This window comes from Neolamprologus multifasciatus, chromosome 23 (assembly GCF_963576455.1).
Source record: "Neolamprologus multifasciatus chromosome 23, fNeoMul1.2, whole genome shotgun sequence".
Taxonomy (NCBI): domain Eukaryota; kingdom Metazoa; phylum Chordata; class Actinopteri; order Cichliformes; family Cichlidae; genus Neolamprologus; species Neolamprologus multifasciatus.
Window position 1 is genome coordinate 19037197 of NC_140460.1, and position 23538 is coordinate 19060734.

At 41.8% G+C, this 23538-nt stretch overlaps 1 protein-coding gene across 2 annotated transcripts in view; it reads left to right on the forward strand.

Annotated features, from left to right (window-relative positions):
- LOC146491395 (BCL-6 corepressor-like) overlaps positions 1-23538 on the forward strand; it is a 70324-nt gene that overhangs the window by 37211 nt on the left and 9575 nt on the right. For both annotated transcript variants that reach the window (XM_085152744.1, XM_085152743.1), the window contains 7 exons: positions 1203-1643; positions 1738-1965; positions 9127-9482; positions 14588-14746; positions 20188-20354; positions 20917-21062; positions 22536-22613. In XM_085152744.1, coding sequence (XP_085008870.1) covers positions 1203-1643; positions 1738-1965; positions 9127-9482; positions 14588-14746; positions 20188-20354; positions 20917-21062; positions 22536-22613 — 1575 coding nt within the window. The remainder of the gene's footprint in view (positions 1-1202; positions 1644-1737; positions 1966-9126; positions 9483-14587; positions 14747-20187; positions 20355-20916; positions 21063-22535; positions 22614-23538) is intronic.

Consider the following 23538-nt stretch of genomic DNA (forward strand, 5'->3'; position numbering starts at 1 on the left):
ACGTTTCCATGACGATTGCTTTGATGGCCCGTTGCCATAGCGCATAATGTGCCTGGAAGCAACGGGAAGCAGGGCAAGTCAGATGATTCAGAGAAGAGAGAGCATGGGAATATATGGAGGAAGAAAGATAGGGAGGCGGGATGATTAAAGAAAGGATTAAAGAAGAATAAAAAAGATGACAGAAGAGAGAAAGAAAGGAATGAGGAGAAGAAGAGAAAATGTGAAGATGAAGATGGAAAGAGTGAGCGAGAGACATAAAAGATGAGGGAGAGTATAAGGCGCCTGTCTTTGATCCTCTCAGCGGAAAAACAGAACGCAGCTGTGTTTGTATTGCTCACTTTGTGAGGACTCAGCTTCCTTATGGGGACAAAAAACAAGCAAAAGGTAAATCAGGACACTTGAGGGTGAAGATGAGGTTAAGGCATCATTTTTCCCTGGTTTTTCAGAAGGTCCTGGATGCCATCTGGGTCAGTGGTGGTGGTGTCCAGGGGAAGATTAAAAATGTTTCAAATAAAATTATAAGAAAGCAGCTGGATAAACCCCTGAAATTAAGCTCCAAGATGAAGGACTCCTCTGCTTCCAGACTACAAATAAAGGAAGTTGGGATAACATATGCTGTTAAATGTGTATGGGGCACACAGCTGTGTAGGTTTTGGTTCAGTTAAGAACAACAAGAACACGTATACTGTAATATCGCCTAAGTTTAACTTCCAGTTTTTAATGCATGGTCTCAGTTGAGTTTTTTTTAGATCAATTATTTACCAAGTCACATTTTGTAAGAGGCAGGCCATAAAAATTCCAAAGTAAAATGGCAAAAAAACACCCCAGAAACAACTGGAAATAATACTAACCGACTGACAACAGTTGTCTCCAGTTGACCAACCTGAATGCATAGCTCTAACTGTCATTGTCTTTGGTTGTAACTAATAATGCAAGGTCTGTTGGCACTGAATGCAACTATTTTCATTTGGCTTATGGAGCACCACCAAAAATCTTAGCTATCTGTCTTTTCTGTGCATTCTTCTTCTTCTTCTTTAAATCACTTATTGAAATCAGTGTCTTCAAGCTATTACAAATTATACCAATGTGTTTTGAGTAGTTAGTGTCTTCCCTCAGTGGTTAAAAGGAGTCATTTTAAGATTCAGGCCCTGTACATGAATAGGGGTGTTAAACTAAGATGTACATTTTTTTTTTTCATGCAGGTTTAAACTCTCCCTGCCCTCACAACCACCTCCCTGTCTTGCCACTTTGTTGCAACTCCAACAACCTTCCCATCCCCAAGGAGAAGAATGATGGCTTTATGGAGAAAGAGAAAAAGAATGAACATGAAAGAGGAACTGGTCAGGAGAAAAAGACAGAGAACACTTGTTTTGGCTCACAGACAGAACAACAACAAAGGTTTTTCCCCCCATCCAGAGGCCTGTTTCAGGGAAACACCTCCACACTGATGTCCAGCCCAGGCTTCACAGGTTCGAATCTGAATATGGAGATGAGTCGGCGGCGTATCTTCAGCCTTGAGCCTTTCCATCAGAGCAGCATCATAAACAGCCGGCTGAAGAGAGGGAGGGAGGAGGACAGAGAGGAGGAGATGGAGGTGGAGGAGGGGACCGAAAATTTGAGCAAGAAAGCCAAATTCACAAACGGTAAGAATTCAGAAAGTCTTCATGTCTGTGATTTTATCTTTTTGTGTTGGGATGCTGGAGTCTTCTCCTACTGACTCACTGGTCGTGATTACAGAGGCATCTCTGGAAGACGTGAAGAAGCTGAAGGTCTGCATCGAGTTGAATGGTCTTCGGCTCAACAAGCCCCGCCTACCCGGGGAGTTCAACCAATGGCTTCCCACTGGTCAGAGATCAGCAGAGGCCAACAGGAAGTTCAGAACAGATGTCCCATCCGTCAGGGCGAGGTCAGACATCAGCGAAGGCTGGTGTGAGCCCACATTTACGAGGAGGGATGGCACGAGAGGTAAACCCTCAAATTTTGCTCTTTAAACTTGACGCTTTGCCTCAGATGATTCTACGTGTATTCAGGATCCGACTAAAGAACAATAAAAAAATTTAATGTACTGTGAAACTGGAAACTAAAGAATAAAATGTGTTTAGACACGAGTAGAGACATGTCTACAAGCTGACAGCCCATGTCAAGCTTCATGATGATTTGGACTTGTTTCACTTATTAAACCACACTTCTAACCCACGCTGCATGTGGCACATATTTATGTGTCAGCGGCAGACCTCTAACAACTTTTATTCTGAAGGCAGAGCTGTGGGTTCAGAGCAGAAAGCTCTGCTGCTGTTGCTGCTCGTGCTGATGAAATCTCTCTCTGCGTCTCTCTGCTGTCATCAGTCCTCCACCTCTCCATTTCCTCCTCCACCCCCTCTCGTCTCTCCCTCACAGCTCTTTTTCCTCTCTCTGTGATTGCCGGAGCACACGAGTGGAATTACACCAACGACGTATGTGTATGTGAGCGTGTGTGTAAATCTGTGTGTGTATGAACCCGTGCGGCCTCGTGGCGTGCTAATAGCCGTCTAACATCTCCCAGATGGAGCTGTCACACTCGCAGTAATACATAGGGAATGTGTTAGCAGCCTCCTCCTCCTTGTCTCCTTGCTCTGTTTGTTGAAGGCTGCTCGGAGTGGCACTCACAGTCTCTGCTTGTTCTCTTCAGGATGTCAAATTCACTCAAACCAAATAAATCCAATTAAATCTAAAGCTGCCATTAGTGGTGGTGGTGGTATTGGTGCATCTGACTTACAAAGTCTCTGCTGATTTCATGTGCTTGCCTAAAATCTGCAAATTTACTACATGCTAATGATGCTGATAACAAGGTCTGTAAAGCTATTACTTTTTAGGAGAAACAAGTTGGAATTATTGCAGACCAACACGTAATTAATTTAAATAAACCCAAATGCAGCACATTTGAATGCTGTTGGAACTTGATTTGTCAAGATGATACAATTAAAAGCATTGATTTAAATGTGATCCATTTAAATCAAAATAGGAATGGACCAAATGGAGCACCCTGTGGTACACCAGATTTATGAAATAATTTAGGTGTTTAATTTGAACAGCTATTGGCTGCTTATGGTTACTTTTCTGCTGTCGTGGAGTTTGCTGGGAGTGAACACATTGTTAGCTCTGAGCAGTTATATTTACCAAAGCATGCACTGCAAGGATTTTGCTCACACTGATTGTGTGTAAATACTGAAGTTATGTCAGTTTTTGTTGTCCAGAAGATTAACTTTACCAATGACTTAAAGCACTTTGAAGATATATGCAAGGCCTTCTTTGATAAAGACATTGTCTAGATGGGAACATATGTTGCTCTAAACCTGTTTATTGCATTTAGCACTGATGGCCCAATATGCCACCATACCATCTGAGACGCAGGCTTTTGAACTGAGCACTGATCACAAGCCAGATGGTCCCCCTTCTTTTAGTCCAGAGGATGTTGTGTGTGTTCCATGTTTTTTTTTAAAAAACTATTTCAATGTGTCTGATCACAGAACAGTTTTCCATTTTGCCTCAATTTTAAATGAGCTTTCGCCCATTTCTGTATAATGTTCACATAAAGCTTCTTTGCATGATAGAGCTTTAACCTGCAATGGTGGATGGCATGGTGAACTCTTTTTATCTATTTCTGGATGCATTCCTAAGTCTATAAGGTGGTTTTCATGACAGAATTATCTTTTTTTAATGCAGTGCTTCCTGACAGCCCAAAGATCAGAAGCATTCATTACTGATTTTAAGCCTTTTTCCTCACACACAGAGATTCCTCCAAATTCAGTGAATCTTTTGATGATATTGTGTATGTTATATGAGAGATCTTCAACTCTTTTCAATTTTACATTGATAAACTATTAATAACTGCAATTTTTTAAAGATTGGTGAAATCTGCCTCTCATGGATGCTCTTTTTATACCCAGTCGTGTTAATGATATGTAGTCAGTTAACTTAATAACAATGCCCTCCAACTGTTTCTTTATAGCACCAATGATTTTTCAGGCACTTTCCAACTTGTTGACATGTCTTTCTGTCATTAAACCCAAAATAAAGTAATATTGTTTTTATGAAAAACGCCTCATTCTATACAAGACTGAAGCCATATAAGAACTCCTCCTGCATGTATGGGGTAACATGGAATCTGACTGGGCCATGATACTCAATTTAAGAAGCAGCCCGTAGGACAGTCATTGGTGCGAATCTTGGTGGTAACCTAAGAAACCACTAATGGTTGTTGGTGGTAATAGAAGCCATCAGGCTGTAGAAAGAGTACTTTCAAATTTTGTTGGGCCAGGGGACTCCTGAAAAACCACCAATACCTGGGATCGAGAAAGACTGCTGCCGTGACAAAAACAGAGGCTATACAGAAGGACTTTTTGTTGGCCTCAAAGAGGTTCCAGTAAACCATTCAGAAACTCAGGAAGGGAAACCAGGGCTTGGTATTTTTGGTCGTGAGTTGCTGGTGCACATTGTGAATACTGCCATGTGGTGGAAGGAGTACTTTGAAAAGCTCCTTCCTTCCTGCAACAACACTGTTGTTGGTCAAGTTTACCAAAGGAAGCAGAGACTGAAACCTTGCTGAATATCCGGGCAAAAGTTGCAAAAGTTTCCCCCTAAAAGCTCTAGAAATTGTTGGGTAGTCTTCACTGACACACCTTTTCAGGGATACATGAACATCTGGAACAGTACCTATGAGGTCGCTGGGAGAGATAGTGGTTCTCATTTGCAAAAGGGTTCCCTCATATGTGATTCAATTGTCATGGTAACACACTGTTCAGCCTGTTGGAGAAAGCTGAAAAGGAAGCTTGGACCCTCTTTTCCTTCTCAAAAAATTCCACCTTGGAACAGTGGAAAAGCTCTTTACCCATGGGATCATGGGAGTTTGACTATCAAGTCTGCATGTGTCTTATAAATGTGGAGAATATTTTTTTCCAGATTCCCTGAGGTGAAGCAAGAGGTACTCTTAACTGTATAACTACAGGTTTCATGAGTCACAGTTACCTGTGGTTATAGCTCAGTATAAGCAAGCCTTGACATAAAATCAAGCATGTCTTGGTGGGTGTTAAACTCCATAGAGGATGTCCCTTGTTGCCATTTCTGTTATTCGTGGACAGGATCTCAGGCATAGCTGGGAAGTGGAGAGTGTCCATTTTGGGAACTTCAGAATAGCATCTGATTTTTGCAGATGGTCTGGTTCTGTAGGCCTCAGAACATACTTTTGACACACGCTGGGACGTCTGCAGCAGAGTATGAAGCAACTAGTATGAGTGTCAACATTTCTTGTCTGAGTCCATAATTCTCTGCAGGAAAAGAGCAGATAAGTTCTTCTATGATGCAGGAGAGTTGCTGCCCCTAGTAAAAGAGTTTATCTTGTTTATAGAGGATGATAATGTGGACCATGAGATTGACCAGTGCTGCATTCACAGCCACAGGGGAGTTGTACCAGACCAGACAACCAGACACCCTACCCATATCTGAGATCACTCTTTGAGGGTGTTTTCATACCTATAGTTTGATTACTTTGGTCTGAATCAGTTGGTGAGTTTGTAACCTTGTAGCTTTTCCATGTGGTTTGGGTTGTTTTCACACAGAGAAAAATCAGAGTGAACTCCAAGTTAACCAAAATACATGGCAATAAAATACGTGAGAATGTTCAGTCCGCTTATTACCGAGATGTCTGAGTTGGGAGCAACAAAAGTAAATACAGGAACACATTGCAGTCTTCTGAAGTATCTGAGAACACTGAGAATTCATGTTCATCTCTCAGCTAGTTGCTGGTCCATACACAACTTTGTACATCATAGTGCAATTCAGTATTCCAGAATGCAAAGCATACAAGTAAGTTTTTTAGCTCAAACTTGCAACATATTAGGGTGCCGGTTTGGCTCAGTCGGATGAACGATCAACCATGTTCCGCATGGTTGAAAGCAGCAAAGGGCCCGGGTTCGGGTCTGGCCCGTGGCCCTTTGCTGCATGTCATCCCCTCTCTCTTCTCCTCCGCCTTCCAGTCTATATTCACTGTATTTATCCAATAAAGCCAGTCAAAAAGGCCAAAAAAATATATTTAAAAAAACTTGCAACATAACTGGTAACAGTTCATTTGTAACTCTCTCGTGCAAATGGTCTCAGTGCTGCTGTTTTGGACCCAGTGCGATTACTATGTTCACACCTGCACAAACAACCCGTGCCAAGGGGGGAAACAGATTAAATACCAAAGGTGTGAAAACACCATGAGATACATTGGAGAGTTCAGATAATGGGAGGGAAATTGGAGCAGAGTCACTACTTCATTGTGTCAAAAGGAGCGAAAAGATTAAAAGTTCCAACTCTAAAAAGTTCTCATTGTAACCTGAAGCCAAGTGAGGAAGATACAAAGTGATAGAAACGTTCCTGTTGAATTCTATTCGTAAGACTCTTCTTCTTCACTAGCTCAAGAAAAACCTTTGTTGGTCAATTTCATGACTTTTTAGACCTGGGGATAATGTCACCAGTTGTGACATTATTTATAGGCAACAGTGTCCTCTCCTAGTGAGTGTGGTCGTGGGCATTTGAAGGAAAATTACTATTTACTGTGTACTTTGAACTATATTGAAAGATAGCCATCTCCATTCTGTTCTATAAAGACTATGTTCAATCCTAGTTTTATTCAGTTCACTGATCTTTACAACTGAGATAATGGAACTTGGGAAACACTGTAGAATTTTCTTCCACAATTGATCGATATGCACAGTCGCACCTGAAAGCACCAGGTGTTTGCAAGAGGGGCGTGGCCAGTGATTCCAGATAATGATCATGTCATGCTTGAGAAAACAATGAATGCTGCAGTTTGATGATTAAAATGAGGAGCTGTTTTACTGCGACACATCCAGAGGGATTCGCACAGACACACACACTCAGTATTAGCCCTGTATGTGTGTGGGTCTTTACACGTGTCTCTAATTTTGTGTGTCTGCGCAAACTAGCTTCCAGTAAATGATAAATTCCTGTTTAGTAGCTTCACACATTCACGTGCGCCCTCATTATGTGCTGTATATGTTAATCCTATTCACAGAGAATGAGTACGTAGGTGAATAAAGTGTGTGTGTGTGTCTCTGTGTGTGTAAGTTTGTGTGTGTCCAGGCTGATAAATAATTCAGCAGATGGAAGCGGCGTGACTCCCCGCCGGCTCTCAGAAACAACCTCTGGCTGTGTGTGTGGCTGTGTGTGTGTCTGTGTGCATGCGCGTGCAGTGGCATTTACACATTAGTGGTTGTGTGTGTGTGTGCGTGAGCGTGTGAGACGGCACAGCATGTGTGTGTTTTTCTGTGTGAGTGTTTCCTCCAGGCATCTGCAATGGAAAACATTGCAAGCACTCTCTCTCTCCTCCCCTCCCCCACTATTTGCTACCTCGTTCGCTCGCTCGCTCGCTCGCACGCCTGCTTGCTCGCTGCTCCACTCAAGCGAGGAGGCTGTGTGTTTCTTTGTTCCTCTCTCACGCTCTCTCTTGCTCTGTCTCTTATTATCTAACCCGTCCCCGGCTGAAGGACAGACGGCGGCTCATTTTGGGCGATGAATAGAGTCTTTGCACAAACAGGAGAACGATCATAAGCTGCAAGAAAAGTTTAAGTTTGTCGCACAAATTGGCCATTTTTAAGGTCACCCTGAAAATGTATTGACTCCGATTAACAGACTATAATTTTTAAGTGACGTCCACATTTAGGTTGGACGTACGTTGACAGCTGGCAACTTGGATAAAAAATACCATTAACACAAAGCCATGGAACTCATTTTTCTATCATATCTGGTGTGATCTGTGTTTTAAACTGTCCTCGTTTTCATTCATAACTCTAACACAGCACTTCTAAGGGATATCATCATCCTTGATGTCCAATCAGCCTAAATCTCCATCAAGTCCCTGAGAAATCTTAGAACACGACATATTGTTCTAAAATAAATTAACTGTGGTGTATCACATCTTTGGAAGTTTCGTTTTTCTAGCCATACCTAGGCCTGTTTACTGCCACACCTGTTCTCAATCAAGAAATAACTTAAATGGGACTTGTTTGACAAAGTGGAGTAGACCAAAAGATCCTCAAAAGCTAGACATCAAGCCATAATCCAAGTAAATTCAGGAACAAATGAGAAAAGTAATTGTGATCTGTCAGTCTGGAAAATATTATAAAGCCATTTCTAAAACTGTGGGATTCCAGTGAACCCCAGTGAGAGCCATTATCCACAAATGGCAAAAGCATGGAACAGTGGTGAACCTTCCCTGGAGTGGCTGGCCAACCAAAATTACCAAACACTTTTTCACAACAACTCTAGGTCTTCAATATATTCTGTCAGAAACAAGCCATCCTGTCTCTTTAACCCTCATTCATCCATCTATTATGTTGGCTTATCCAAAGTCAGGTTGTGGTGGCTAGCATCTCCCTTAGCGATAGGATGAAGAGTTCAGTCATTTGAGAGCAGCTCAGAATAGAGCCGCTACTCTTCCCCAGCGAAAGGAGCCTATTGAGGTAGTTTGGACATCTGACAAGGGTGCCTCCTGGGTGAGATATCCCAGCCATGTCCAACCGGGAGGAGGCCCCGAGGAAGACCCTGGACACGCTGGAGGTTATATCACTCTGCCGGAATGGAGATGCCTAGGATGTTCCCCTGGAGAGAAGAGGATGTTGTACTTTCGCCTAAAAATTTGTTTCTAGAGATTACTGAATCCATAATATTTTCTCCTAGCATCATATAAATTGCACTTCAGGATGTAGTTTTATAAAAACTAAAATAGAATTAACAACCTCTGATTCAAGACTGAGATATCTGTTAGATGGATTGTGATAAAAAGTCATTCTTATCTCTGGATAAATTGGAATCACTGTGACCGTCAGCATTTTAATGTAACTTTAATTAGTTAACAGATACCTGCAGGACATGCGTTCTGTTCACAGCCAAGACAGTGATTTTACACCTAACATGATGCTTTTAGTCATTGTTCAAGTATTTCCACCACGATAAAAAGTTGATATCTGATGACTTTTTAAAGAAATTATTATTAATATCATTTGTAATTTTGAATCAGTTCTGCCAGAATGTATGTTTTGACCAGAAACAATTCATCCCTGATTTGTCTTTTGTTTTTTCTTTCAGTTTTCCACATGGCCCCCGATCCCTCTTCTCCTACCCATCTACCCCGGCAACCATCCAGCTCTGTACCTCGGCAACCGGCTCCCACATCTTTTGCCACCTTCACTTCCTTCCACCTTCAGGACAAGCATCAGAAGTTGAAGGAGAGCCGCAAGGTGTCAAATTTCCTGCCTTCCTTGCCTTCTCTTCCTCCCTCTTTCTCTTCATCACCTGACCCCCATCCATTCCGCTGCCATGATGATGACCCAGACAAGCCGAAAGGCAAGCGTTCCTGCAAGACGAAACACACCGGAGGAGAAGCAGCAAAGGCGGAGGGACAAGACGAGGGTGGAAGTGATGAGGAAGAAAGGAACGGGAAGGTCAGTTTTTTTGTTTTTTTCTCTTTATAAAATGTGATTTATTTATTATTTATTTAGAACGAATGGATTTTTGAAGGACACCTTGAATAGAACTGTGAGCAACTGAGAGAAAGTGCAAGAGGTCATCTGTGTATATGCTTAGTTTATGTGCTCTATTTCTTCCGCTGCATATTAGCAAGGGGATTACTGGCCACATCAAAAGAATAGAGGACAAGACCTCTGACTCATTTCCTCTCAAAATATGAAAATAGAAAAGTGTGATTCATTTTATTTTGCCATAACACATAAAAATAATGAGACAGGCAGGCCACCTTAGATTTAAACTGCCACCCTTCAAATGCACACAAATGTGGAGAAATTGAGTTTGTTTTTGGTTTTTTTGTTTACTTAAATGCAGAAATGGTAACACATGCAAATGATGTGACTCAGAATGACTCAAACGCCCACACACTCACCCAGAGGGATGATGTCAAGAGGGAGCGCTTGTTTAACTCCTTGATATCGTTTTATATCTGTAGTAATACACCACAGCTGAAGGTAAAATCTAAGTGTCTAAATCAGGTGCTCATCTGTGGACCGAAAAGAAAAGGGCATCTGGAACCGTTGTTTTATATTTGGTAAAACAAGTCCAGGTCACAACACCCACCAGTCTCTCTGGACAAAGTGGTCCCTATAGGTTTGAAATACGATGGCTAGAAGTCAAAGTCTATGAGATAAGTGTGAGACATCCTAACCCTCAAGAGAAGTCTAAGCTAAAATGCCCATAAAACCAGTAACCAGTTCAAGATACCCATAAAACTGTCTTGGTATAATGAGAAACGAGTCACACATGACGAAAACAAGCTGGCAACAAGTCCAAGTAAAAGCATAATTTCTGCAAAAAGGGCCAGGACGGTTTTCCAACACTCTATTTTTCTGTCTTGTTGTTTGTCCTCCCTCTCGTCTCTTTTCCGTCTCTGTTAATCGCTGCAATTATCGTCCTGATTGGAGCTCACTGGGAAAACTCAGCAGGGACGTATGTGTGTTTTTACTGTCTGCGTGTATGTGTGTGTGCATGCGCGTGTAATTCAATTCGCTACAGATTAAACTGAAGGAGAGAGCGAGCGAAGGAAGGAGGGAGGGAGGGATGGAGTGACTGAAGGTTATGAAGGAAGAATAATATTCTCCGCATGTACTGCTGGTGTGCGTGTGTGTGTTCATACTGTGTGTGTGTGTGTGCGGGCGGAGGATTGTGTCGTTTTGACAGCTGCTGCACCGGAGATTTCCTCCGGGCAGCGAGGACACAAACACACGCTCACACACGCACACACTTTCTCTCTCTTCTCGCTCAGCCCTCCTCCTCCTTGTTGGAGTCTGCTGCGCTAGAAAACACACACACACACACCTCCAGGGCAAAGCTCGCATCCTGTTTGCCGATGCGTGGCGGCGAGCGGCTTCGTTTGACAGACGCCTGCACACGCACATTACACACTCACACAAACACCCGGACACACATAAAAACATTAACACGCACACACCGTCTGGCTGCTAAGCGGTGGAGGCTGTTGCGGTGGCGTCAGCAGCTCAGCGCTGCATTTTCATCCAGCTCTACCTGCTTCTGATTTGATTAAAAGTACAGAATATATTTCTGTATATTTAGGTTTGTTTCTGCTTAAATACAACAGAAAATACTTTTCATCACTGGAAAAAGATCAAGAAAATGTCCTCATTTATTAAAGTGACCAATTAATTTTAATGTAAATATATTAGGACCATTATCAAATTGCTTCTGCCAATATTGTGAATGTTTAGTGTTTGTTGGTCTTGGTTTTTCTTTTTCATTAATCTGGCAGTTCTGCCAAAGAGCTGCTGAGCGATGAACACTTGTTGGACTCACTGCCTTGAACCTTAATGTCAAAATAATTAACTCTTTGCAGTATCCTCTGGTTGGCTGATAGTTGTGTAGTGCTGTGCAGTAGTAGTAATTGCGTTGTTAGTTTAGATCTGATTTCCCAGTTTGCCGCTATATCCAGTTTACTCTGCCGATACAAAAGAGAGAAGTCATCTTGCTTTTTCGCCAAATCATCCAATTCTGACCTCCTTGTTGTTTGCATGATGGACAGGCTGATAGATGTGGTCAGGCAAACGTCTCCATGGACTGTGATGTTTGAAGATGACACTGTGATCTGTAGTCAGAGTAGACATTAGAAGTAGTGAAAGTTGATGAGTTTAAATTCCTGGGGTCAACCATCCAAAGTAAAAGACAGTGCATAAGAGAGCTGAAGAAGAGAGTGCAGGGAGGGTGGAGTGGGTGGAGACAGGTGTGTGGGGGGATTTGTGACAGGACAGCAGCAAGACTGAAAGGGAATGTTTACAAGATGGTAGTAAGAATTGCTGTGATGTATGGTTTGGAGATGTTGGTACTGACGAAAAGACAGGAGGCTGAGCTGAAGATGTTTAGATTTTAATTGACAAGATTAGAGACTGGACAAGATTATAAATGAGTACATCTGCGGTTGAGCTGCTGAGGTTGAGCATTCTGGAGACAGAGAAGCAAGGCTGAGATGGTTTGGACATGTCCAGAGGAGGGATAGTGGATATATAGAGCAAAGGATGGAGATGGAGTTGCCAGGCGGGAAGAAAAGAGGAAAAACTCAGAGAAGATTCATGAATGTAGTGAAAGAGGACAGAGGCAGAAGATTGGTGCAACAAAAGAAGAGGCTAGAGGAAGACTGAGATGGAGGCAGATGATCCCTTAGGAGCAGTAAAGATGGAGAAGAAGAAAATATCCAGCTGATTGGATCTGACTGTGCTTATGTTAAACAGCATGTGTTGGGGAGTCATTTCTTGGCACATAATTGGGCCCCTTACTGGTGGGGCATTGTTTAAACACCATAGCCTGCCTGAGACTTGGTGCTGGCCATATCCAGTAGCAGGATAACGCATCGTGTCTCAAAGTTCAGATGATCAGGTTTTTTGAACATGATAGTGAGTTCATTGTGCTCAAACTGCCTGCACAATCACCAGATCTTAATCCAATAGATCAGCTTTGTGGTGGAATGGGAAGTTTCCATCATGGGTGTGGAGTTGAAAAATCTGCAGTAACTGTTTAATGCTATCATGTCAACATGGACCAACATCTCTGAGGAATGTTTCCAGCACCTTGTTGAATCTGTACCATGGTCAATTAAGGTGTCTGGATGCAAATTGGGGTCCAATCCAGTGAACTGGGTAATTAATTAGCTGGTGGGTGTGTAGAAGATTCAAAAAGTACACCAAAAATGCCAGATGTTGCATGTTCTTTTAGCAAAATGATTACAGTATAGTAAGTCAAATAAGCTAAAGTTGGTAGATGGTAGTATGTACAACCAGTCTAAAACAAACTTAAAAGACATCAAAGACTTCAAAAGTAGGTCAAAATCTAATTCCAAGATAAAATCCACAACAAAACCCCAAAATACATCTCAAATACATCTTGAGCCAAAGACCAAACCCACTGCCGTCTAAAGCCTGGTCCAAAGTCAAATTCAGAATCAGTCCAAAACCAAACTAATTTTTTTTTTAAAAAAAATTAGTTAAAATTTTTTTTTTTTTTTTTTTTAATTTTTAAAAAAAAAATTAGTCCAGACCATTCCGTGTCGGGCTCGTAGCCGAAAAATAGCTTTACTTTGTTGTCTGGGTCAACTTTGCTAGCGAGAGACAGGCATTGAAAGGCTGCTCCAACGGAACTTATTGTTTCGGAGGAAAACATGAACACAGTCGAGTCTTAATAGCTTACTTACAACTGGGCTCGTCAGGCACTCTTCTTGGCTGCAGTGGTTATTATTATATTTACATGCTTCCAGCTCCCGTTTCTGCTCGATGACAACTCGTACTTTTCCACTCTCCTTTTTCTCCCTCCCTCGATCACAGACACATAACGGGTATGGCAGTCCATTCTCCCTGCAGCACGGACTACACTGCCCATGAGGCTACATTCTTTAGAGCTATACCTGTAGCATTCTGCCTATTAGCTTAGCACAACAACAACAACAAAAAGGCGCTCTCTCACCCAGAAAACACACAGTCGCAGAGAGAGCGCGCGTCACCCTGTAACCATGGCAACCGTAACGCTGCCGCCTGGAACAACAGAACATAGCTGTTAAACAAAACCCAAACAGTCCTGACCCGCCACAATATGAAACAGGAAAATACCGCCGTGTAATCATTTATTTCAACAAAGTAACTGTATTCTAAATACCACCTTTTTAAACGGTAACTGTAACGGAATACAGTTACTCATATTTTGTATTTTAAATACGTAACGGCGGTACATGTATTCCGTTACTCCCCAACACTGAATACTGTACATGTTCAAAAGTCTAAAAGTTATGTAAATTATCTAATTTTATGAGATGATGTGAAAAAATTCACACAGGAGCTGCAGCAAGTTCTCCAAGTCCAAAAAGTTGTGCAGAGAACTGATCATCAAGAACACATGAGGACCTAAAATAACACCACGTGGAACCCCACACAAGAAAAAAGACGTTACTAATCCTGCTAAAGCTTTTCTTTGTTGTGCGTTAGAGTCAAAGTGTGATCCTGAGTGGCAACAACGCACAACAACACGCCTGAGGAAACAAGATAAAGAGGAAACACATGAAGGGGAACAGTGGGGAGAGGGGCGAGAGAGGCATGCCAACAGCGAGGAGAGGGAGAGAGAATCCTAATTTGTTCCTCCTTTGCTCTGTATTTTACTTTAAGACAAACCATCACTCCCTCCTCCTCTTCCTCCTTCTCCTCCTCCATCTCCTCCTGAGCTTTCTGTCATCAGCCTCAGGCTTCACACACACACTCACAAAGGAAAACACACACACTCACACACACACACAAATCACACGAAAACAGAGTCGCGGGAGCAGAGGTGGTGACAGTGCTATTTTCAACCAAGCCTGAAAAAGTAGGGCTGTGCGTGTGTGCTTTCGAGGGGGAGGGGGGGGGGGGGGGATGTGGCAATGACAGATGTAGAAAGAAAGTGAGCACATGTTTTTGTGTGTGTTTAATTGTTTTGTGGGTATAAAAAAAAACCTCGAGCACATGTTAATCACTTTAAATGTCACCTTTTTTTCCTCCAAACACACACACAGGTCGCTCTGTCAGACCCATCTCGCTCGCCCAGTCATCGACCTCCTTCCCCACAACACACCCACAATGCTCGTCCCGTCCCTCCAGAGGTGCGCCGGCTCATTGTGAACAAAAACGCTGGAGAGACGCTGCTACAGCGAGCCGCCCGGCTGGGATACGAGGTAATAAAATGCAGACACACGCACAGGTGTACGGAGAGGTGGGTAACAGTTTTAAATTAGGCAGTCACAACTGTTGGTTATACGTGCAAATTTGATTGACTTTAGTTCAGTTTGTAACATTTTAGTCCATTTATTTATCGGGGCCATTTTTGGCTAGTTTCCCTCGAGGACAATGTAGTCCATTTTCCCCTTGAGAGCTATTTTAGTCCAGTTTCCCTCCATCAGTGTGCCCGTGTGCATGTGGCAAGTAAACTGCATGTTGCGTGTCTTGCAGTGTAAAAAGCACTTAAAGGATAGTTAAGAGTAAAGAGGTACAACTGGTGCCTTTACCATCTTAGTCCAGTTTTCCTCTTTGAGCGGGGTTTTGGCAGAGGTTGAAGCAAAAACTGAAGTTTGATGAAACCATTGAACAACACTTCTGGTCAGCATTGATTCTGGCAACCCATTAGGCAACTCTGGAGAATTTGTTTCCTGTTCATGTGTAGTTTCCTGTTTATGTGGAGGGGGTGGAGTGCTGCTGTCCTCAGCTGTGGATATGGTTGGAAAGGAATAATTTGAGGATCCCCTGAAACCCACTGACACGTCATCCACAGAGGAAGCAGTCTGGGGAGGATGACTCACACATTTCTGTCGTTAAAGTCTCTGAAGTAATTCAACAGCTGTTTATTGGACTGACTGGGGTAGAGGTTTCTCTTATTAAGAAAGGCGACCGTAGGATGTTCTCCTTCAGCAGGATCCCACTCCTCAGTTTCTCTGAGAAGGTCAACATCAGGGCATACTCAAGGTGAGATTTCACCTATTGGTCAATCCTCAACTTTAGGTGGAAAGATGCAGTTTTCATCCTCGTTGTGGACTTGGAGAAAGTATTCAGCCATGTGCCTTGAGGTGTCCCGTGGGGAGGGATTCAAAGGTATGTGGTATCGGGCTTGTTGTCACAGGATATTTGGGTCCTGTACAGCCGCAGTGGTTGGTGGTCTTTGACTTTTGTCTCTGCTTTTGCAGATTGTGTGGTTTTGTTGGATTTACTGAGCCATGACCTCTAGCTCACACTGAGGTGGTGTGCAGCCGAGTGTGAAGTGGCTGGAACGATAATTAGCACATTCAATTCTGAGGTTCTCAGCTGGAAAAGGATGAAGCGCACTCCAGGATGACAGCAAGTTTCACATGAAGTAAAGCTGATAACGCTGTCCAGAAGTTCATAATTGAGGGAAGATTCGAGCAAGACATTGACAGACAGATTGGTGAAGATGCTGTAGATTTACTGGTTGATTTGCCCTCAAACATAAACATGAGCTGTGAGTAGTGACCACAAGAAAGCTCATCACAGCCAGCTGTAGATGCCTCCTTGGTGAGATGTTCAACTGGTAGGAGACCCAGGACATGTTGGAGAGATTAGGTCTGTTGGCTGATTTGGAAATGGCTTGCTGTCCCTGTTGTCTGAAGAATTGGCATCTTTGCTTAAACTGCTGCCTCTCTTACATGAAAATCTGAGTCCAGTTTTCCTCTCTGACATGTAAGTCTAGTTTTCCAGTCCAGTTATTCTTTGTTATATTTGTATCCAACTGTCTTCAGTGGTTTTTTTAAATGTCATTCTCATCAGTAAATTCAGTTCTGATTATAAACTCTAAGAACAAGCACAAAACATCACTGAATTCATGGCTTCTGGATTGTTGCATCAAAATGCTTTAAAAATAAATGGTTTTTTTTATCTTTTTGATGTCAGGCTAAAAGAAAATCTTTTCGTTTTTTAGATTTTAGTTTGGCATTATGAACATCAGACATGTACACTGAAATACACTTGGACGTTTTCACACATTCATCCATTCATCCTCCTCCACTGAGCATTGTTCTGCCTCACTCACTCCTTTTCTTAGCGGAGATCATTAATTCACACACTCCTCCTCTCGCCTTCCTTGAACTTTAATCCCCCGCTTCCAGATGAAAAAGATTAGAGAGAGACTTGCTTCCCATCCTTTCACATCCCCTCTCTCTCTAATTGAATTAGCCCTCGGCTCACCACTCACTCATTCCTCTTTTTCCCTGGTTTGATTCATTTTTCATCAAAATGAAGTCTCACCTTCATTTAAACACAAACTAAAACGCACGTGTGTACCGATCTACAGCAACAATGTTTTCAAATTACCAAAGCAATAATTGGATCCGAAAGGAACAGTTAAAAGAGATAAAAATCAAGCACTGGTCTCGTTATTGCAAGTGCAGAAATAGTGAAAAAGTGTGTAAAGAGTCTCAGCTTTTCTTTGCCGCATTTCAGAGCAGCAACAGTTGATCAAGAAGATGACTGCAGTTCATAATCAAAGCAAAAAACTGATGCTTTCATGTTCTCAAATGTGAAATTTTGCTGTAAAGTGAATGGGTTTTTCTTTTCCTTTCTTTTTTTTGCTGATTCTACAAAAAATGGAAAGGCTCCTCTGTGTTCTTGAATGATAATTGGAATTGAAAATACTCATCAGATGCAGAACCATTATAAAACACTGCATGACCAAGAAAAAAAAATCAGACAGTGTAATATTATATTGGACCATCTTTAGCTTTGATAACAACACAAGTGCATCATGGCATCGTTTCAATAAGCTTCCGTCCAGTTTTGCATAATTTTTCACCAGGATTGTGAACACATGAACAGATGATGAGTAAGGCTGTTGTATAAAGACTTCTACAGCACATCCCAAAGATTCTCAGTAGGGTTAAGGACTGAACTCTGTGCCGGCCAAATCATGTGTAAAAAAATAAATAAAATATAAAATGATGCCACATGCTCCCTGAAACACTCAGTTTGAGCCCGATGAATCCTGCCATTGTTTTCTGGGAAGATGCCCACGCCATCAGGGGAAAAAACTGTTGATTATTCGGTTTGATAGTCAGCTGATGTCATTTTTTGTGCACATAATGTCACAGAACCTCGACCTGACCAACTGATGCAACCACATATAATATTGTTGCCCACTTAGATTTGTACATTAGGCAACAGGCGTGATGGGTGCTTCACTTCATCCACCTCTCATCGTACCTTTATGCACCCATACCTCTGCAACAGGCTAAATGTGAACTCATCAAACGCCATGACATTTTCTATTGCTTGAGAGTCCGGTCTATGTATGTTCCCTAGCAAACTGAAGCCTTTTTTTCTGATTAATCTCATGATAATTGGTTTTCTTAAAGTTATCTACAGTGTATCAGACAGTGTAATATTATATTGGACCATATTTAGCTTTGGTCCCGTTCCCTTGACTTCTTGGTTTTCCTTCACCATCAGAATGCCAAGAAAACCAGCCAACTACCAAAATTACCTCTAAATGATGCTGAACTGATGATTAATGAAGGTTTTTATTTTTATTGTTGTTTTTAATAATTTTAACATTAAACAACTGATTCAGAAAAGCCTGATAAAAATATCCACCTGCTAGTAAATATATGTTGTAAACTATTGTTGGAAGCAGGCTGATATTTCTGTCCCGCTTTCCTGGCTGTCATCTCAGGTAACATCAACTTGAATCTGTGACATTATGTTACAAACATCACAGGACTTTTTTTTTTGTTGTTATTTCACTCAAATTCCCTCAATGGGCTTGAAAATTAGTTTGGGATTTTTGTTTTGTTTTGGGGGATTTTTGGGGTTTGTCACACGCACACATTCACATGGTGTGAATATTTCATGCTCTGTGTGACGGCTCCTGTCAGGGCTCACAGGTGTCGCCTAGCTTCTCGCTCGCTTGCTCTCTCTCTCTCATTGAGGTTCAGCGGTGAAGCTAATGAGCTCAGTTTGCATATGAAGCCGTCATCCATCATCGCATACACACACACATTAACACACAGGTTTCCGTGCACGCGTATAGAAGAACAGAAACAGTGAGGCTTTAATTATATTCTTAAGGTGGAACTGCTCTTTGCTTGTAACATGATGTTTCCATGTTGGTATGTTCTCCATATAGTGTGGGAACAATAAAGCCCCGTGAAACGAAAGTGTGACTTTAAGGGCTACTATATATTTTTTAGAGCTAAGGACAATTTGGTTGAGGTGGTTGGTTTTATTGTTTGTATAGATGACTGTATCATCTACATAGAGACAAATAAATATTACCGCATTTTTTAACCCAACAAAACATTGTTTATCTGATCACTTTTTTTTGCGTGTTTGTGGTGATATATATTTAGTCCTGTGGAATTCTTGCAGAAGGTCAAGTGGGATGTGTAAGGGGGGGTTGGGGGGAGTCAGCATGAGTAAAGAGTGGAAATGATATTCACAATAAGTCAATTTTATATGTATTTTATTAATAAACTCTTTTCTTTATTTTGGAAATAATATTAGGCATTCTGTTGCTTTTTGTCATTTTTTTTTCTCTCCTGGATTTCAGTAACTTCTTGTGGTCGGTTGCTGATTGGTTCCAGCAACAGTGCACGATGTTTGTGGATTGATAACATATGATGCAGCCAACAGAATTAATATTCCCATGATGAATTGAAGTCACATTCAGGGAAGATGGATTAAGTATCTGAATGTTGAGACGTTTCTACATTTGTTGTACAATTTGTAGTTATCATTTGCACTCTTAACTTGAGGACATCTTTTAAAGACAGGTTTGTAAAAATTTCTGGTGGCACTGGTTGGTAAATGTAGCCAAAATTCACCTCTTTCTAAAACCAGAGTTGCTACTGGTGGTCACGTTTGGATAAGTCACACCTTGAAAACAGCCAGAAACCCACTGGTCACTAAGAGAAAATCTGTTTTTCCTGAATGGTTGGCAAGTACTTACTGGCAGTAACTAGGTAAAATTAGTCATAAGGTGGTATTTGATGCTGAACTAAAAACCTCTTTGAAATTGATTTGTTCACTGGCAGATTGCTGCAGTCTGCAAATACTTACCAGCTACTTGCCAAATAATAGTGAGACCTGATAAAGTGCAGAAATGGCAAACATTCACCTTCAAGGTAAGGTTGAGCCTTAAAACTGCAACCAGCACAATTTAAAAGGTACAACCTTTACTTTGAAGGTGACTAGTCCCCATTTATGGTTTGTATCAAACTTTGTGTCTTTGTAGACAAATCACCATTTTCCATGCAAACTGCAGAGGACTATGGCAGTCTACTAGAAAGTTTTTGATGCAGCATCCTTTTTAAAACAAATTTCATGTGGTGACTACCATCGGCCTTTAGCAACCACACAACAACTGGCAAGAAAATACACTTTTGACCTGTGGTTTCCAGGATATCATAGAGGATGTATTCACAGAGGTCTCAAGGCTTGTGTGACTGCAGCCTGACACAACATCTTGCGTGTATAGACAAAATTGTGCACACTGGACTATTGCAGAAGGATTAAAACATTAGAATGAATGCAAGATGAAAAGTTGTTCATATTCTGTGATGGGTTTGTGACAGGAGGGGAAATTTACTGTGGTCTCAATTTGTTTCTACATTTGCAGGAGGTGGTTTTGTATTGTCTCGAGCGGCGAATCTGTGATGTCAACCATAGAGACAATGCTGGGTACTGTGCCTTACATGAGGCCTGTGCCCGTGGCTGGCTGGGCATTGTACGCCACTTGGTGGAGCATGGAGCCAATGTCAACTGCAGTGCTCAAGATGGAACCAGGTACCGTGCATCAAAGGAGATTTCTGCATTTGTTAGATTAAAATATAAAATTAAAGTGTAAATATGAGTTCTTGCACAGGTTTCCTGGATGTTTGAATCCTGTCAACTATTGGTAATTCATGAAAGGTGTGTAAATGGGGATAAAGCTGAAACTGAGGTCATGAAAAATCAGATGGACTTGCAGCAAACGTAAAAGTTTTGCAGGCTTAATCACATTTAAACCAAATTTGAGAAATGAATAACCTTTATAAATTTAAGAATTGCTATTATTGTTTGTCCATGTGAATACAGAAGTGTTTTAGATGCCTTATTATGTTTGAGCTAGTCCAAGAACTCAAATCCAGTTCAGATTCACATCTTATTATCTACCTTATCTAAATTAAATAAGGTTATGTGAATATAATGGGTTATGTGTCTTTTTCCAGTGAGCACATTAATATTAGAAACTGTTAAGCATAAAATAAAGTAATTTAAAGTCAGGTAGCTGCTGCTGAAACAGATAAAAAAAAGTCCTTCAAGTGATGAGGGCAGATTCAGTCTCTCTTTCTTCTTTTCTCATCAGGCCACTTCATGACGCTGTGGAAAACGACCACGTGGAGGTGGTGCGCTTCCTGTTAGCCTGTGGCGCTGACCCTACTCTGACCTCCTACTCAGGACGAGCACCAATCAACATGACCCACAGTGCTGCCATGGAAACCTTTCTGGAGGGTAGGACAATAAGGAGAAGGAAGAACATTTGTGTGTGCTGTCTGTTAACTGTTGCTGTTTTTTACACATAAACCAAGTGCTGATGATGATAATGTTTTGACATCTGTCACTTTCTTATCTGGTCAGATGGACTTACGTTTTCAGAGCCATTAATTGACTAAAAGTTTTAGGTGGCAGTGACAGTTTCAGGTCTTCTTCATCCATACTCTGCCAGTTATGAATATGGAGCATCACTACACGGACGTTTTCACATGCTCAGGTCTGGACTCTGGCTGAGTTCGTGTCCAAGATTGTGATGAAATTTTCGTAAAGCCAGGCAGTATTCTTCAGTTTGTTTTTGTCTTAAAATGTACACCTAAACCCTGAGATCGTTTGCCCTCCTGAAAAGGTTTTCAGGATCGCTCTGTATATTTCTAAATTCATCTTTTCTCAGCCTCGGTCACCAAAAACCATTCCTTCAGCATGATGCTACCACCACCATGCTTCACTGTGGGGATATAGCTATTAGTAAGAAATAGCTTCATCTTGCTCCACCAGTGCTTTTCCTGTAAGGTTCCCTATAAACGATTATCAAGTCAGAATTTCTTTGCTGAGAGACATAACAGAGTCACAGAGTGGTGTCCTGAAACAGGAACTACTGTAGATGAATCAATAAGGTGCACTCAGAAGACCATATATGTTGTCTTTCCTTGCTTTTTTCTGGTCACAGTCAAGAATCTACATTTCTGAAAGGCTTGCCTTTTTGAAGGGACCTCGTGAAGCATTCAGGCTGCCAGCTGTCACCACTCAGATCCACAAAACAGGATAAAACCACCGACTGTCCCACTTGCTCCCATTTTCTGTCCTGATGCGCTTCACTGTGTTTACAAAAGTCATTAAAATTTACACATAAAAAGTCCTTTGTCCTCCGAAGAAAAATGAACAAAAGAAAGTGGAAAAAACAAAGAATTAAACATATCGTGAGAGCGAGAAAAACAGTGGAGTAAACAAGGAGGAAACAGAAAGGAAAGCGATGCAGCCTGAGTGTGTGTGTTTCTGTGTGTTAGTGTGTGCGCTCGCCAGCCTGTCTGATTACCATTCCCTGCCTCTATTTGTTCTCTCTCTCCATCTCCCTTTTTTCCCTCTCTCTCTCTCCAGAGGGGTTTAATGAGGCTTGGCTGCTGAATCCCAGAACAGCTTACTGCTACACACACAGACACACACACACACTCCTGCCAGCATCCGTCTACTCAGCGCCAAGCGCCGCGGCGACGAGCCGGCACCGTCTGAACACAAACACTCATCTTCTTCTTCCCGTCTTTCACTGTGGGTCTGTGTGTGCGAGTCTGTGTGTGCGAGTCTGTGTGTGCGTGTCTATGCGTGTGCGTCTGTGTGTGGCTCTATTGTTTTCATCTCGCTGCCTTCATCCTTTCTGATTGGTCGGCTCTTTGATCAGCCACAAAAGCCACTGACTCTGCCGTTCTCTCCCTGCAGACTATCTCTCTGACCTCCAGGGAAGGTCGCAGGGCGATCCGGGAATCTACTGGGAATTTTACGGCAGCTCAGTCTGCGGTTAGTTTACACACAAACACACACACGTGCACACACATACACACCAATGACATCGTCAGAGGAGAAAGGCAGGAAGGCTGGGAAAGATAAATAATTTAGGATTAAAGGAATTGCATGGCCTGCAGCGGAAGACAAAAGTTAGATGAAAAGAAATGCAGTTGAACTTTTGGTAAAAAAAAAAAAAAATCCAGGGACTCAGAAAAAATCAGGACAAAAGGAAGCTTTGATAAACCAGCCGGGACTAAAAGAACCACAGCAAACTCAATTACAGCTGATGGAACTACAACAAAACTGGTTAGAGCTAACCTCTAAACCAGTTAAGAGTAAAGGCACTGCCATGAATTTAATTAGGAATATATAATTACCACTAACCCAACTGCAATGACAAGAACTACCATTACACCACTCATAACTACTAAACCTGTGTGTAATGATTCCAACTCTAAGACACTGGTACTGAAAACATTTGCATTTATCGATATTTTGATAAACAGTTAAATGAGAATTAAGTGTAAATACAAGAGCAGCACTTTGTTTAACTACAACTAAAGAAATGAGCTCGTTGTCCAGTAACAATTGAACTGAAGTTTAGGATAGGACTAAGAAATTTGAACTAAAGGTTTGGGGCTCGAGAATTAATGGTCTTTGGAAAGTTACAATTAAAGAATTAAGACCACATGGTAGTGAGCAGTAGACAGCTGTTTGCCGACAAGTCAGCATCAACCATGGAAATCACAGGTGACCAAGGAAAACTGCTAGCTCCCAGAGTATTTACAAGGAGGCCACTGGTGCAACTAGTGACTGGTCTCTAGTCCTGTGTCACTAAGGACTAATCTAACGAATTAAAATTACGCTCAATGGAATTAAAGGAACTCACAATAGGGAAAGAAACCCAGACTAAAACTGGGACTAGTGCAGAAAAGGA